Source organism: Watersipora subatra, chromosome 5, assembly GCF_963576615.1.
Source record: "Watersipora subatra chromosome 5, tzWatSuba1.1, whole genome shotgun sequence".
NCBI classification, from domain to species: domain Eukaryota; kingdom Metazoa; phylum Bryozoa; class Gymnolaemata; order Cheilostomatida; family Watersiporidae; genus Watersipora; species Watersipora subatra.
This window is the reverse complement of record NC_088712.1, coordinates 35037328-35053559: the sequence shown is the minus strand read 5'-3', so window position 1 is coordinate 35053559 and position 16232 is coordinate 35037328. Positions and strand designations below refer to the sequence as shown.

At 34.2% G+C, this 16232-nt stretch overlaps 1 protein-coding gene and 1 non-coding gene across 2 annotated transcripts in view; both read right to left on the bottom strand.

The window, feature by feature from the left end:
* Positions 1-200: 200 nt before the first annotated feature.
* Positions 201-320, bottom strand: LOC137397835 (U5 spliceosomal RNA). The gene has a single exon (XR_010978882.1). It is a non-coding gene; the product is annotated as a U5 spliceosomal RNA (small nuclear RNA).
* A 719-nt stretch (positions 321-1039) lies between these two features.
* LOC137396934 (IDLSRF-like peptide) overlaps positions 1040-16232 on the bottom strand; it is a 32652-nt gene continuing 17459 nt past the window's right edge. The window contains exons 3-5 of the mRNA XM_068083225.1: positions 4925-5059; positions 3338-3556; positions 1040-1377 (exon numbers count right to left, since the gene is read on the bottom strand). Of these exons, the coding sequence (XP_067939326.1) occupies positions 1268-1377; positions 3338-3556; positions 4925-5059 (464 nt within the window). The 3' untranslated portion in view covers positions 1040-1267. The remainder of the gene's footprint in view (positions 1378-3337; positions 3557-4924; positions 5060-16232) is intronic.

The following is a 16232-nucleotide window of genomic DNA, read 5'->3' as shown; positions in this document are numbered from 1 at the left end:
TTTACTATAAAAAATACATGTAATGTATTAACATATACAATACATGAACATGTATTGAATTGGCATGATGAATACGCAAAACACATTGATCATTTCGATCATTGTTTTGTGTACAAAAGGAATTCAAGTAGGCATTATACTATGGCTCACAGCTTAAGCAACAGGAAAGGATATCTTTCTAACATTTCATGTTGAATTTTACCCTCCATGAGGAGGGTGTAAAAAATTAGTCTATAGACTCATTGTAATGTTCCTCTCCACGGAAATCTTTAGTAAAAGGCGAAAGATTTATGCGTGGATATGAAGAGAAACCAGAGTTACCGTTTCTTAGAAAAATTTTTTACATCCTACTAATCGCAAATGGTTAAAGATCAAGTGCGATATATGTACCAGGACAGCATTATTATTTGTTGTCTAACAAATTTTTTCAAAAGATTGTTTTTTATATATAAAGTAGTTTCAAATAAAGAATACTAAAAAATGTGATGTACAAAAAATAGTGCCAAGTTTCAGTTTAATTATCAATACAGGGGAGACAAAGGAAAAAGAAAAATTAGAAAATACTGAGCAAACAACTCCTAAGAAATTCTCTATGCGAGAACTGGGTATTTATTCAATTTTCTTTGTTGCTGATGAGTTATCTAGTGAACTCACTTAGACAATGTTTGGTGCTAATTTACTTTCTAGCTCTATAGTAATTCTATAGGCAGGTCAACATCATCAAAACCTATTATGTAATAAATATCCAATAATAACTTTTGTGGTTATTTTCTGCACACGCTGACTGGCTGTTTCTTTGTTTGTGGCATTGTTTTACTTCGCGCTGAGGCGAGTTGGCCAGATGCATTACATAATATGTAATCTCATAGATAATTAATTGAAGTTCCTCATACAAACATAGCGGGTTAGCTGAATTATGTGAACATACTCAACTGCCCTTATTCTGATAACATGATAATTTAAATATAATGTTGGTAATCTCAAAAATTTTATTTTATTATCGTATTATCTCAATGACAATGTAACCAAACCACGATATCAAATAGTTGCATAACAATCTCAAATCCATTTTCAAATACTAGAACAAATGGTACGGTTGTCAAAAAATTTACTCATCTGCTAGGTCAAGGTCATAAATTATTAGAAAAATGATCATCTTGCTAATAAAACTAATAATATTAACAGTAAGAAATCTCACTAAACAATATGATTCTAGCACAAAGAGAAATACAAAGAAACTGTTGGAATATTGCTTTTAGAGTCCTCGCTAATATCTCTTTATCATTCCAGAGTCTATCAGATTCTTGAATACTATTTGTACCTCCGTCCACGAGTCAGGGTTCATGCCATAACTCTCCAAGCTCTGTACATCATTACCTACAGTCACAAACTCAGACTATCAGTACGTGAGTTACTCCGCCCAGTAATAAGTTGACGAACTATATATTTGTAGCCTGTTAGTGAATGACCGGATAACATTTTTGAAGTAATTTTTTTATCCAATATTTAATATATGAGTACAGGTTTGACTGTAACTTCATAGGTAAAGGTTTGACTGTAACTCGGTATTCAGCGGTATGACCGTAACTATATATGTAGAGGGGTTGACTGTACAGTAGATACAGCAAAGCTCTGCTAGCTTTACGCCATATCTGTGCCAGGGGGTAAAATGATTGTGAATGTTTTGTGACCTTTAAACTGTTACGATGTTCAGCAAAAGAGTTAGGTCATAAAAAGGTTTGTGCTTGCTTTAACATTTACATAGACAGATTTAGTAGCCTTAGGCCCATTGTATCTATCTGCCAAAGATCTCTAACGAAGCTGTGTAGGCGGATAGAGCTAAAACACCTCAAATTTGACAAGTGTTGAGATAGCAAAAACTACGCAGGTTCAAAAAGTGGTTAAGAACATGTAAAACTTTAATGTAATTTGGAGTAATCTTGCCATGGAAAAGAATTTGCCTATTCAGCGTCCTGTGGCACAAACAGTGACAAACAGTGATACCGGTACGAGTGAATGACGCATGCGTATTGTTAACATTGTAACAGTGTTAGCAATATTACAATAAGGTCAACAGCGAGTGTGACTAACTGATACATGTTCTGTGTTTCGTAAAGTACTATTGCTATGTCAGTATTATAGAAGAGGGTGTTTTATGGAGCCTCGTTTAAAATAACTAATCTATAGTTTCTAGCACGCATTATACCCATAGCATAGTTGCGGATTCTTTTTATTGATCATATATACCAAATTAATTTAAATATTATTTAAGCTGCAAAAAGTTTCTTTTGCTAGATTGCATGTATGATACCAGTCTAATCTTTGAACCTTCCAGTACAAATATACATCTACATCTGTATATATATAAATTTCAGTGTTTGTCTTTTGTTTGACCCTGTGTCCAGTTATACCACATAAAATCTAACGAAGTAAACTCTGTACATCACTGGATTTGATCTTGTGACCTCCAGATCTAGAAGCGGCATACTTAACCATAAAGCTACACGGAATGCAACGGATCCATTGGGCAAACAGTCACTGCAATGGTTAAAATACTCACGCGTAACGATTGTGAAGCTGGCCCAATAAGCAGTTTTTGTAAAGATTTTAGTAAAGATTTTAGTAAAGATCCAGCTTTCCAGATAAATTACTCAAATTCATTAGGTAATTATTCTATTAGCAGGCATTTGACTAGTGAACAACAGTATAGACAGCGTAAAAGTGTGCTCTTAGAAAAATGCTTAGTTTTGACAAGAACGTAAAATAAATGTTACACCTTGAATTTTCTAAAATTGTTGTGTCACACCTCCAAGTTTATAATTATTACTTTTACAGTATGATGTGGTGATTTACATCAACTTATGAATACAATTTTAAATCAAGATAATTAATGGGAACACTGGCAACTCAAATACAATAATAGAGTAATAGAAATTTCAAGCATTTTCACTGCTACCTTCCAAATCTCATAAATCAACATTTTAAAAGCATTTTCTTGCACTAATTGTGAATTATGTTCAACTTTTAAATATGACCAATTAGAGTCTGTGTTGATATCGGCTGTTGCATTCAAGTTGATGTTTCACAGGTCTCTATTCTGTCAGCCTCTTTGCAATTACAGACATTCATAATCACACTTTCACTTGATCCGAGGGTTTGAATCTTGATCATGTTTTATTGATTTCAACCTTGATACATCCTGGCAGTCAGATCACATCAAACATCAAAAACACTTGCAAATCATATAAAATATCGATACTTTCTGATAAAATCTACAAAAGTTTTGTGTAGGTTCATTATAAAGGCTTCCATGTTAGACATATGGAAGACGGCCTACCTCTGACAGCTAGCAGCGCTGCTTCAAACTTCTTTGTATCTTGATCACTCAGGCGAAGTTTGGTCTGAAATATTTGAATGTTGGGACTTGTTGACAGCGCTGACGCAATCCTATCCAAATCCTGTGGTTTGTGAACAACTGAGCTGAAGAAGGAGGGTACAAGCCAATTAGCCTGTTGTTTTACAAATTTTAGGAGGTCTTCGGCGGGCACCCTTTGATCTGGAAAAGACAATTTTGGTTTTTTAAGTTTAAATAGCTAAATCTCAGTTTTAGAAAAAATTAAAAAGCTTTTAAAAACACTTATTGCTACTTACGGATGCCTAAATGATAAATGACAAAATATAAAAGTTATATTAAGAGTTACATATATTGGATGAATTAAGTGGTAAATTAGGATGATTTAATCTCATTTTGTAGTCGCAGTGGCATAACCAAACTTGGTTTGACACATCTAATTACAGTCAAACCTCTACATATAAAGTTACAGTCAAACCTCTACATACAAAGTTACAGTCAAACCTCTACATACAAAGTTACAGTCAAACCTCTACATACGAAGTTACAGTCAAACCTCTACATACAAAGTTACAGTCAAACCTCTACATACAAAGTTACAGTCAAACCTTCACATATATAAAATTACAGCCACTCCTGTACATACAAAGTTACAGTCAAGCCTCTACATACAAAGTTACAGTCAAACCTCCACATACAAAGTTACAATCAAACCTGTACATACAAAGTTACAGTCAAACCTCTACATACAAAGTTACAGTCAAACCTTCACATATATAAAATTACAGTCACTCCTGTACATACAAAGTTACAGTCAAGCCTCTACATATAAAGTTACAGTCAAACCTCTACATACAAAGTTACAGTCAAACCTCTACATACAAAGTTACAGTCAAACCTCCACATATATAAAATTACAGTCACTCCTGTTTGACAATGTTAGTTTGATGTGAGATCTTCTTCGTGTTAAACTATTGTTTGCTAGATTAAATACCCCTAAGAATATTCTGTACCAAGTTTAATTTGTTCCACCATAGTAGGAACCCAGGATCACCTTTGCTGGTAATAGCACAAACTTCAAAGAATGCATCATCTATGCAGACTACCTGATAAATAAAGGAGAGCCCATCTAGTGAATACTTTCAGGCTATGCAGACTACCTGATAGATAAAGAAGGACCCATCTAGCAAATACTCACAGGCTATGCAGATTAACTGATAAATATAATGGACCCATCTAGCAAATACTCACAGGCTATGCAGACTACCTGATAGATAAAGAAGGACCCATCTAGCAAATACTCAAAGGCTGTGCAGACTACCTGATAAATAAAGAAGGACCCATCTAACAAATATTCACAGACTATGCAGACTACTTGATAGATAAAGAAGAGCCCATCTAGTGCATACTCTCAGGCTATGCAGACTACCTGATAGATAAAGAAGGACACATCTAGCAAATACTCACAGGCTATGCAGACTAATGATAAATATAATGAACACATCTAGCAAATACTCACAGGCTGTGCAGACTACCTGATAAATATAATGGACACATCTAGCAAATACTCACAGGCTATGCAAACGGCCTGATCCTCGTCCCACATATCTGGGCAGTCAAAGTTACCATCACAGACATGCTTGAGGGATATGCACTTGTCAGTAGTTTTGCATGGAAATGGTTCTGCCTGGGGGCAGTTGTTGAACTCTGAAATCACAAGAAATGCAGATGTATATAGACGGGTTGAATGCCGTGGTGTCAGACATGGTGGGCGGCATGCTGGACATAGTCGTTTTTATTGTTAGCATAGGGAATCCTTTGCCTTACCAAAATTGTTACATTTGTCCTTGTTGCCAAAACAAGCCTCTGATTGGATCAGATTTTCTATGTCAGGGTCTACCTAGTATCCTGAACTGTGGTTGAGTTACTCTTGATTTACATCTAGAGTATCAGATGAGTTTCCATAATAAACAAATAAAAAGAAACAGGTTTTTAGCCTAAAATAAGCCCTCTACATCTCAAGAAATAATCAGGGTGCAAAAAGATTTGGTTACAAGATATGAAGTTTGACACTTCAGAGCAGGTACTTCAGTGTTTGACATTTGCTTACTGCGGGGAACCACAGAAGGACACGCTTGGTTAAATTTGGTTAGATGAGAGCATGCTGGATGGTGAAGCTTATGGCCACAGGTTCAAATCCTGCATAATGCAATATTTTCCGGGTTGAGGAGCGTGACACGCAGCGGATGAACAAACAAACACACATGCTATATATACAAATCCCAATGTTTATCTGTCTGCCTGCGTGCGTGCCCAGTTATACAGATAAGTTTTAAGAATGAAAAATCCGCTGTGTTCTAAATTAGAACTCACAACCTCCAGTTCTGTAGTAAGACATTTATCTAATACACTACGCTGTCCAACAGGCTATACTAGGGAATAAATTAAGCACACATACTTACTACCCCTACCAATCTTTCACAGTTGCAGTTAGTGTTATGCGTGATGCCATACCAGAAAAATAATGTGTGCCGATATGAGTAAAAACATGCTGGAACTCGCATGGCCAACAAGACTATTGCAATCAGTATAGATCTGTAGTATTCACTGCGACCGGTACAAGATGGATTACACAGAAATAAACACTATACATATAAATACACATAACAAAAAAAATAAACAAAACAACTTCATTTAAAAGTTATATTGGCAAATATTTCATATGTTGATTAAAAACAAATTATCTGTGTAAAACCTTTTTCGAGCATTCAGCTAGTCTACAATGTATATATATATATATTTCTCAGTTTGTCGTTTGTGTATTTGTAGGATTGATTGTACAGCTACAGATCTTAAAATCTTGGAATAAGGATTCCATACCGAAGAAGATTCGATCTCAGATCCTGCCATTCACCTGTCTGACACTCTACCCACTAGACTCTACCCCCCTACCCACAATTCTCACTACTTCTCATTGTTTATATGACAAAACACTTTTCTCGTGATATGTAGTTTGAAAGTTAGAATGGCAAATGTTGTTATATGTTAAATAGAAATCAATTTTCTGACCAAAGACTTTTCTATTACCCGGGCAACACCGGGTAGCACAGCTAGTATTAATATATAAAATATTAATTTTAACTATTAACTAATTATTAACAATGGTGATCACGAAACATGATGAAAAAGGCGCATTGGCTGGTTTAACCTGTAGACTTTTGAATGCTGGTGCTCTGAAACATCAACCTTTGTGACCCTCTACCAACCATGGAGTTTGATTGGTCGAGAATGATGCATGACTATAGTTGTAGTAAACTGTTGTAATCGCTTAATCTGTTGCGAAAACTTGTTGTGATCTTGTGTGCCCATGAAGTCGGACTTATGTCGGGCCCTAGAGGTGAATACTACGCCTAAGGAGGAAGAGGAAGTAAAAGGTCAGTCCAACCTCTGGGCCCCCAACATCCTTTCTGGCCTTAACAACAATCGAATGTAGAAAATTGTGGAATGAATGTGAAGAATTCATGTGCAGCGATGAAAATATTTGATTGAGGCACCAATATCACGTACCTAAAAGCAACATAAAACTTATATCCATAATAGTGAAATATTGTTTGATACATTATACGCTTCATCTACTAGCAAGACACTCTAGAAATGTGCCCCAAACAGATTTTCCTCAGTTAAAGCTTCTCATTGCCATTTAACCAGTATCGTTGCTATGACGATAGCACCCAAGTAGATAATATAAATTAAGATACAAAACAACTGATTGAGTACTTAGTAATTTTAGCTGGTAGATTAGTACCTAGTGCTACATAGACATTGTGCAGACAACTCCTAGTTTTATTAGCAAAGTTCGAATAGAAACATGGTATGCATGAAATGAGGTCATAAGCTATTTTAATGCTACAGAGTAAATAGACCTAGCGGTTTAATCTGTGCCAAGTTTAGAAACCCTTGAGAGTTCCTTAGTACTAGACCGTATAGACTATTAGCCGCTACTTTTTTCAGATGTTTTGAGCCATGCGAATTATATAAGGGTGCGGCTATTCTGTGCTTTTTCTTTCACCGCTAGGCGCGCAGAATTAGAATCAAAGCTAAAGAAAAGTTACGCAAAGAAGCAGACGTCGATTGTTTATTTATCTAACAAATAGCACACGGACGTTACACAGAAATGAAGTTAAGTATATTCTAGTTATATTCCATTGCTTCTGTTCCGTTTCAACCAGCAAAGTTGCTGTCGTGTTAAGAAGCGCTGTTATAAGTTCTGTGGCCTATACAAAAGGTGCGGCCTATGTATTGTTTTATTATCAGTTTTTTAGAAACAGAGCAGATGCGGCTATAGGAGAGCAGATAATAGTTCGGAAGATATGGTAATTAGCCAACAAACTGTTTTGTATGAAAACTGCAAAAAAAAAAACAAAAAAACATGCAATAGCTATGTTGAAGGATATAATAAAAGATGTTTACATAATATATAAAATAATTTCATGTTTGATAGTATCAGGTGATGCATTTGGTAAGCATAGGTCTGTTCTTGTATTCAGAGATTCTTGTAGGATTGTTAGCTTTATATTCTGTTTATTAAAATATAGACTTTTGTGTCATCACTTAGTTTTAATCCCAAAGTAATAATAAGGTGTGGAAGGCACCAAAATCTGGCAGGTCGTATACACGGTTACAGAACAAGGACATTGATTTTTTAGGAGTAATCTTCTCATGACATAAGTTTTGACCAATCAGAATGCTGGATCACATGCGACGATACAAATAATTGACTAACGTGTACTCTTACGATCAACTAAATATTAAGATAGGCCTACTACTACAAAGCCCTACTAATACCTACTACTAATACTACAAAGCCCGCCAATTTACTTCAGTTTATAGTATGTTAAAGAATCATGTTAAATTTGGCCGATATGTTGTCGACGGATATAGACTTAGTTTTACTGGATTTTTGATTGATACTCTAAGATCAACCAATAAAGTAATATGTATAAATATCTAATGAAGTAATATATAATTATATATATCAACTGCCAACTTGACTAGATGAAACACTTTTCATGATTAGCAATGCGTTTCTATTGTGTCGTATTTATACACAAGCGTTTTATTAGGTTCAATTGTGCCTTGTGGCTACTTTGACCGTCAGGCAGCAGAAAAATGGAGAGACAGTAGTTATAGTAGGACTTGGGAAACTAAGTGAAATCCTCCATCAACTGAGCATCAGTCACATAGGATGTGATATTTCCTTGCTTTGAATATAATAACTGTTGTATATGCTACTCCTTTGAGACCTCCATGTTTGTCTCAGTCAGAAGGATGTCTAGGCATATTTTAGTACCAGGAGGCTTCAAGACTATTATAGGCTGTACTGTGTCAAGAATGTGAGGCGTTTTAATTTTGACAATTGAATATCAATATCAATCATCGTTCAATCCATCTCCACTATGGGGCGCAAAAGCTACAATAGCCATGTGGAAAGTCCCTGTCAGCATTGATACATATTCTCTCTTTTTCATCTACGGCATATTTAATACATTCGTATATTTTACGATTTAAATTTAATAGGTACTTTGTTGATCACTTTTTAAATTGGCAGTAAAATAATTTAAAACAATAAACAAGAATCAATTAAAACAACTAACCTGGACTAGCAAATAAGTACATTACGGTAAACCAAAAATGACCTGTACATACTTGTCAATGACAAGTATGTACAGGTCGTCAGCCTTATGTTGACTTGGCTTGCTAAAGCAGAATAAAGTCAAAATTAGGACAAACTGACATGCCACTTTGTCACTTACAAAGCATAGGAGGATTAGACTAGACATACAACATACCATATACAGTGGAACCTCGGTTCTCGAACATAATCCCTTCCAGAAGGTTGTTTGAGATCCGAAACAATTTTTCTCATTAGAATTAATGTATGTAAATTTTAATCCGTTCCAAGCCGAGATAACAACTTTGGTAAAGTATTTTTTACTATTTTACACCATACACTGTACTGTATACTACATACGATAAATAAAAACGGGTAGATATAGATCGTGTTTAATTTTAATAAAAGATTTTCTATCTATGATGATGAAAACCAAAAACAAAAAGTAAACATTTTGTATGTTTTGCTCTTAAAGCATCGCAAACATTCTACGTTAAGATCCAATAAAAAAAATTGTAGAAATTGATAACGAAACAGCGAAAAATACAACAGATCAGTTACATCAAAAATCATGTGAAAAAAATAATATAAACAGCAATGGCACGTTTACTTCACATCTTTGAAGGAGAATCCTCCTCCAAAAAGATTTAGGGCAACTCGACTGGAGGAGTTGTCTCTCTAGCAAATCTCTTCAGTAGAGAGACGTCATCTTAGATGGTTCATTCCTTTTGTAAAGAATTTATGAAACGTAACTCGATTCTCCCTTTGTTAACAAATGTTTCCGTGCTGTTTACGGAGCTGTTCCGAACGTTTAATTCTAATGCGCATGCTCCGGTTTGGTCGAGAGCTGAATTCATGTTCGAGATCTGAGACGAACAAATCTCAATTCTTTTGGTCGAAAACCGAATTGGTCGATAACCGATGTTCCACTGTATTTGAATAAAAGAGACATTACTCCATACAGAAACACAGGCCAATCTCAACTTACAATCACCCCAACACTGATCGTTCAACTTACAATGTGAAAGTAGTGCAAACATTTCATTATATTTAACCGATAACATTGGAAGTTAAACCTTGCAGTTTTCTAAGTAGAAGTGAAAAAGTCTGTAATAGTTAAAATTCATAGTATTTGGTCTTAATTTTATTAAATCGACCTGTTTGACTCATCCACATCTTTAAGAATAGAATAATAAAAATATAAATTAAATCAATTACAAATAACAAATAAATTAAATTCAATATTACGTACTCAATGGTAGAATATCACACTTATTCAGGTCTGAACCACTTATGTAGAATAAATAAACATATAACGTATATACATTTTATTTCAGATCTGATCAGACGATACCTACCTTGTCCTACATATAAAGTGCCAGTTCTGTCTGAGCTTTCTACCCTCTTTATCAGGGAAGACGGTATGTGCACAACAAACGGCTCCGTTACATTCCAGAGAGAAAATAAAGTCAACAAATATGCGACCAACATTTGTGTGTTTTATTTTGTTTGTCGATCTCGAATAAAATTCTACCGAGGTGTTTCGTAGTCGTGTTACGTTGTTGTCCTCTCGTGTTCCAAAAAGTAACTTAATGAAATGAACTTGTTTAGAAGGAGAGAAGCGGTCACTTGGTTGTAGAGTGTTTCAGTGACATACCACGCTCACCTCTTCTGTTATTAAGTGATATTTATATATTGATCTCAACTGGCTTTCATTAAATTATACTATTGCGATTGTCTCATGGGCTCGGCATCTGAGGATGTCTGATTCACTTGTCTACTATCGAAGCATTAAACCGATAGGTCATTTGCGACAGCGTGACGTAAGGCAGCACGAAGTAGCAATACCAAAGAGTATCAATATTTTGAGATGTTGCTTAGAAATCTGTTTCTTCCGATAGCTTTATGCCCCCTCTATCTATTTTATTTCTACCGATCTGTGGTGATATCACTATTGCTTATATTCTATAAAAAGCCTAGACAGTGTTTCTTATTGGCGGCAATTCTTAGCGGCACCGTTTATTACAGGCAATGTTTTGTAAAGGCAGCGATTTTATAGGCATTGTTTCTTATAGGCAGCATTTTTATAAGCAGCACTTCTTACTGGCAGGTTTCTTATAGGCAGCGTTTCTTATAGGCAGCATTTTTTATAGGCAGCATTTCTTATAGGCAGCATTTTTATAAGCAGTATTTTTTATAGGCAGCATTTCTTATAGGCAGCATTTCTTATAGGCAGCATTTCTTATAGGCAGCGTTTTTTATAAGCAACATTTCTTATAGGCAGCCTTTCTTATAGGCAGCATTTCTTATAGGCAACATTTCTTATAGGCAGCATTTCTTATGAGCAGCGTTTCTTATAGGCAACATTTCTTATAGGCAGCCTTTCTTATAGGCAGCATTTTTATAAGCAGAATTTTTTATAGGCAGCATTTCTTATAGGCAGCGTTTTTTATAGGCAGCATTTCTTATAGGCAGCATTTTCTATAGGCATTGTTTCTTATAGGCAGCACATCATATAGTGTGGCTACATAAATCAAAACTGTGAAGGTGCTTTGATAAATAATTTAGGCACTGCTTAAATTTGCATATATTCTTTTATTTAACAAATAATTATAGCGGAAAGATTTTATGACTTATAAGTTGTAAAAGTTTGACTATTTTTAATTTTTACTAAAACTAAATTTATGTTTGTCTACCCCGTTTTTTGTATGATGCTACAAAACTCAAAATATTGCCTGCTTTTAAATTTCTGAATGAAACAGAAATAGAATTCTATATTTTTGACATAATTTTCACACCTGGTTTATTAAAACATACAAAACCAAGTATCGGTAATTGCCTTTTTAAAATTGTGCTGATCTTCAAAATCTTTGGAGACGCTATTTTACCATAAAATGATTTGAATTATGGTGACAATATGGCTGAGTAGAAGAGCCTGAAAATAAACAGTGCATGAGGTTTAATAATCTAGGTAACCAGTTTCGTAACAACATTTAAAATATAAAAAATGGAACAGCTATTAGTTCACCTCAAATCTTTGTAGGAGTACATCACTCTGGATTGACAGTGCAGTTGGCTGCCCCACAAATTAATTGTATGTTTAAATTTAGTAACTTTTACGTGAGTTGTGTAGATACAGGAAGTGTAGATACAGGAAGTGTAGATACAGGAAGTGTAGATACAGGAAGTGTAGATACAGGAAGCTTTAAATCATTAAAGGTTGACTTGCAACAAAATTCACATTACAGTTATTTGGTATAAAAAGGTTTACCATGTCTTACTCTGCTGTGTTGTAGGTGCCAAATATGTGGAAATATGACTACAAGCTCTTAAAAGCTCAAAAACGAACAGTTAATCGCGGCCATCACAAAACCGCCGTAGATTAGCATCTTTTTCCAAAACGGCTCAAATGGGACATAGTTTTACAAGATGGTTTCTGTTTACACTTTCACGCAACCTCATTCGTCGAAATATTTTCACAAATATACTTCACGCATTCAGTAAAACCATATCTATTGTTCTTACGCGTTTATTCTATCATCATAGTAATGCTGTCACTTTCAGCACTGATATCTTATAACTTACCATAAAAAGCGAACAGCTAATCGCAGCTATCACAAAAGCACCGTAGTTTGGAATCTCTTTATTTGGTTGGCGTACTCCAACAGTTTGGTTATTGTTTTGACACTTGATGTTATCACATGAAATGGAAGGCCAATAAAAGGCTTAATATTAAACGTCTCGTAGCACTAGTTTATGACAAATACTTTGGGCTATACTGGAAAGCCTGTATCAAATATAAATGTTCGCTACTTCACAGTATCGTTTCTGCCTGGTCTAATCATGTAGTCGCAATCTGATCATGTGACCCATACATCCTGCCAAATAGCATGAACAATTTCTGCGGCATTTTTCAACTATCACAGGCGGCCAACAGGCTCGCCGTGTTTGTCAGAAGATAATATGCACACCTTTGGGCTATGGTTAAAAAAATTAAACAAATTTTTACGGTAGGTTTTGAGATATCAGTGCTCAAAGTGAAGGAGTTACAATGATGATGAAATAGACGTGTAAGGACAATAGATATGGTTTTATTGAATGCGTGAAGTATATTTGTGAAAATATTTCGACGAATGAGATTGCGTGAAAGTGTAAACAGACGCCATCTTGTTCAACTACGTCCCATTTGAGCCAGTTTGGAAAGGGATTCTTATCTACAGCAGTTTTGTGATGGCAGCGATTGTCTGTTCGTTTTTGAGCTTTTAAGAGCTTGTAACCACATTTTCACATATTTTGCACCTCCAAGACAGCAGAGTCAGACACAGTGAATCTTTTGATATCAAAAAACTGTAATGTGAATTTTGTTGCAAGTCAACCTTTGAGAGTGTTAGAAAAAAGATAGCACAGCACTGGAATATACTCTGTGTTATAATGTGGAGTTTCCCCCAGGTGGTTTATCGTATGAATGTTGACAGATATAATTGAAAAGTTGACTCGCAACAAAATTCACATTACAGTTATTTGGTATTAAAAGGTTCACCATGTCTTACTCTGTTGTGTTGTAGGTGCCAAATATGTGGAAATGTGATTACAAGCTCTTAAAAGCTCAAAAACGAACAGTTATGCTATCGATGAATATGATCCCATATGATGCAAGTTTATTAATGGAAAATCTATTGTAATCTTCTAGCAACTTATTGACGAGTACTTTATAAATGAATATTGTGATTCGATGATCTTAACTTCACTCGTTTTAAATTTTATTTTTAATGATTTCTAATTTTTAGAAACATGATGAGAAGGGGCTCATGTTAAACGATTTGCCTCGACCAAAAGTTCGATTGTAATCTTTTTATTGTCGGCTGATGTTCAAAAAATTATGAAGAAATTGTCTCCTATTTTAGAGAATGTAGATAATACGTAACCAAAACCATAAACATACAACGACCTGCCGTATGTTGTAGCAAACTTTGTATGTTTTTCAAATTCACTTCAGAGCTAAGAAAAAATAAATGTTTCAAACAACTAGATATAAAATTAAAACCAATATATGTATATATAATGTATATATATGCGTTATATAAAATCTGTAAATACATGTAACAAAACAAATATAAAAACTTAAATTGTGTTGAAAAACTAAATTAACAAAGCAATTATCAGTAAAAGAAGTTTTTAATGTTACTTATTAACATCCAAACAGAGATGTAGAGGTTTGATAATAAAAACGTACTTATTATAATTTACTATAACTTACTATAACTCACTATAACTTGATATAACTTACTATGACTTACTATAACTTACTATAACTTACTATAACTCACTATTACTTGATATAACTTACTATTACTTACTATTACTTACTCTAACTTACTATGACTTACTATAACTTACTCTAACTTACTATAACTCACTATTACTTGATATAATTTACTATTACTTACTCTAACTTACTATAACTTACTATTACTTACTCTAACTTACTATGACTTACTATAACTTACTATAACTTACTATAACTCACTATTACTTGATATAACTTACTATGACTTACTATAACTTACTATAACTTACTATAACTCACTATTACTTGATATAACTTACTATTACTTACTCTAACTTACTATAACTTACTATTACTTACTCTAACTTACTATAACTTACTATTACTTGATATAACTTACTATTACTTACTCTAACTAACTATAACTTACTATTACTTACTATAACTTACTATAACTTACTATAACTCACTATTACTTGATATAACTTACTATTACTTACTATTACTTACTATGACTTACTATTACTTACTATGACTTACTATTACTTACTATAACTTACTATAACTTACTCTAACTTACTATTACTTACTATAACTTACTATAACTCACACTAGATAACAATTTAAATCTTTAATTAATTTCAAGTCGTAATTTTTATTCCTACCAGCTTTTTTTTTGGCTTTTATAAAAAAAATCTTTTCATAAACAATTCTCAAGCCTCCAAAAATTTTAAATCATATTTTAAAATTTAGTTGTTAAAAAGTCTAGAAAAATATTTTATATAATTTTTAGAAGTATCAGTAATCACAGGTCATATTAAGTCTATGTTTGACTGTATGTGCGAGCTATTATAAGCAAAAAATCTATTGGCTTGGTTTTTATATAGCTGATAGGTTACTTATCCCAGAGGAGTTGCACTACATCATAGCCTGCTGTCAGGTGTAAAGAGCGGTCTCTCTGACGTAATATGGTGGGGTGACCTTAGAGGGTGTTAAAAGAAGCTGGTTTTGCTGTCAATGCTGACTGCTCCATTCTACCTACATACACACGTCTGTGAAAAAGGTTCATAAACTAATGTAGAGACTGTAATCTTTGTTTAGGATCGATACTTGTTGATTTGAAGCCATCCGTGTTCAGATATATTTAAAAATAAATTATTTTTTACTTTAGGCAACGATTCATCAAAACCAGATAAGTCAATTTTGTATTTTGCTTAAACACAAAAACAGACACAATGACATTCACCCTTAAACTGGATGCCTTCAGCCAGTTCAAGGTTGCACGCCATTATTACGCCTGAAAACCAATTTAAGATGTCGACTTTTTGTTGAAATTCTAATATTGAAAGCAATTCCAAATTGTATTATTCCGGATTTAAATTGCATAATTCCAACTTAAGTTATTCCAGAGTTTGTTTTCAGCAATGCTTGGACAGGTAAATGAAGCTTCTAAAATCATACAGAGTCTGCCTACAGCGAGTGAAGCAGACACAATATTGACATTTGAAAGAGTGCCCACGCCCTAGACTACAGGATCTGTCACAAATGCTGTATATTTTAGCCCTCTCCCTCCGAGGTAATCCCGTATATCTCACATCCCAAATCGGTATCTGCCCCTGAACCCTAATCAATCTAATACGTGCAAAAAAGACATCACTAGTTGTTATCATTATGATAGTTGATGTTGGTTTTTGTGGTCAAGTTGCGGTGTTATGCTCTTTGCAACTATACGCGCCCTAATCGCATTAACTTACTAAAACTAACTCTTACTAATGTGAACTCACTAAAACTAACTCTTACTGATGTGAACTTACTAAAACTAACTCTTAATGATGTGAACTTACTAAGACTAACTCTTACTGATGTGAACTTACTAAAACTAACTCTTACTGATGTGAACTTACTAAAACTAACTCTTACTG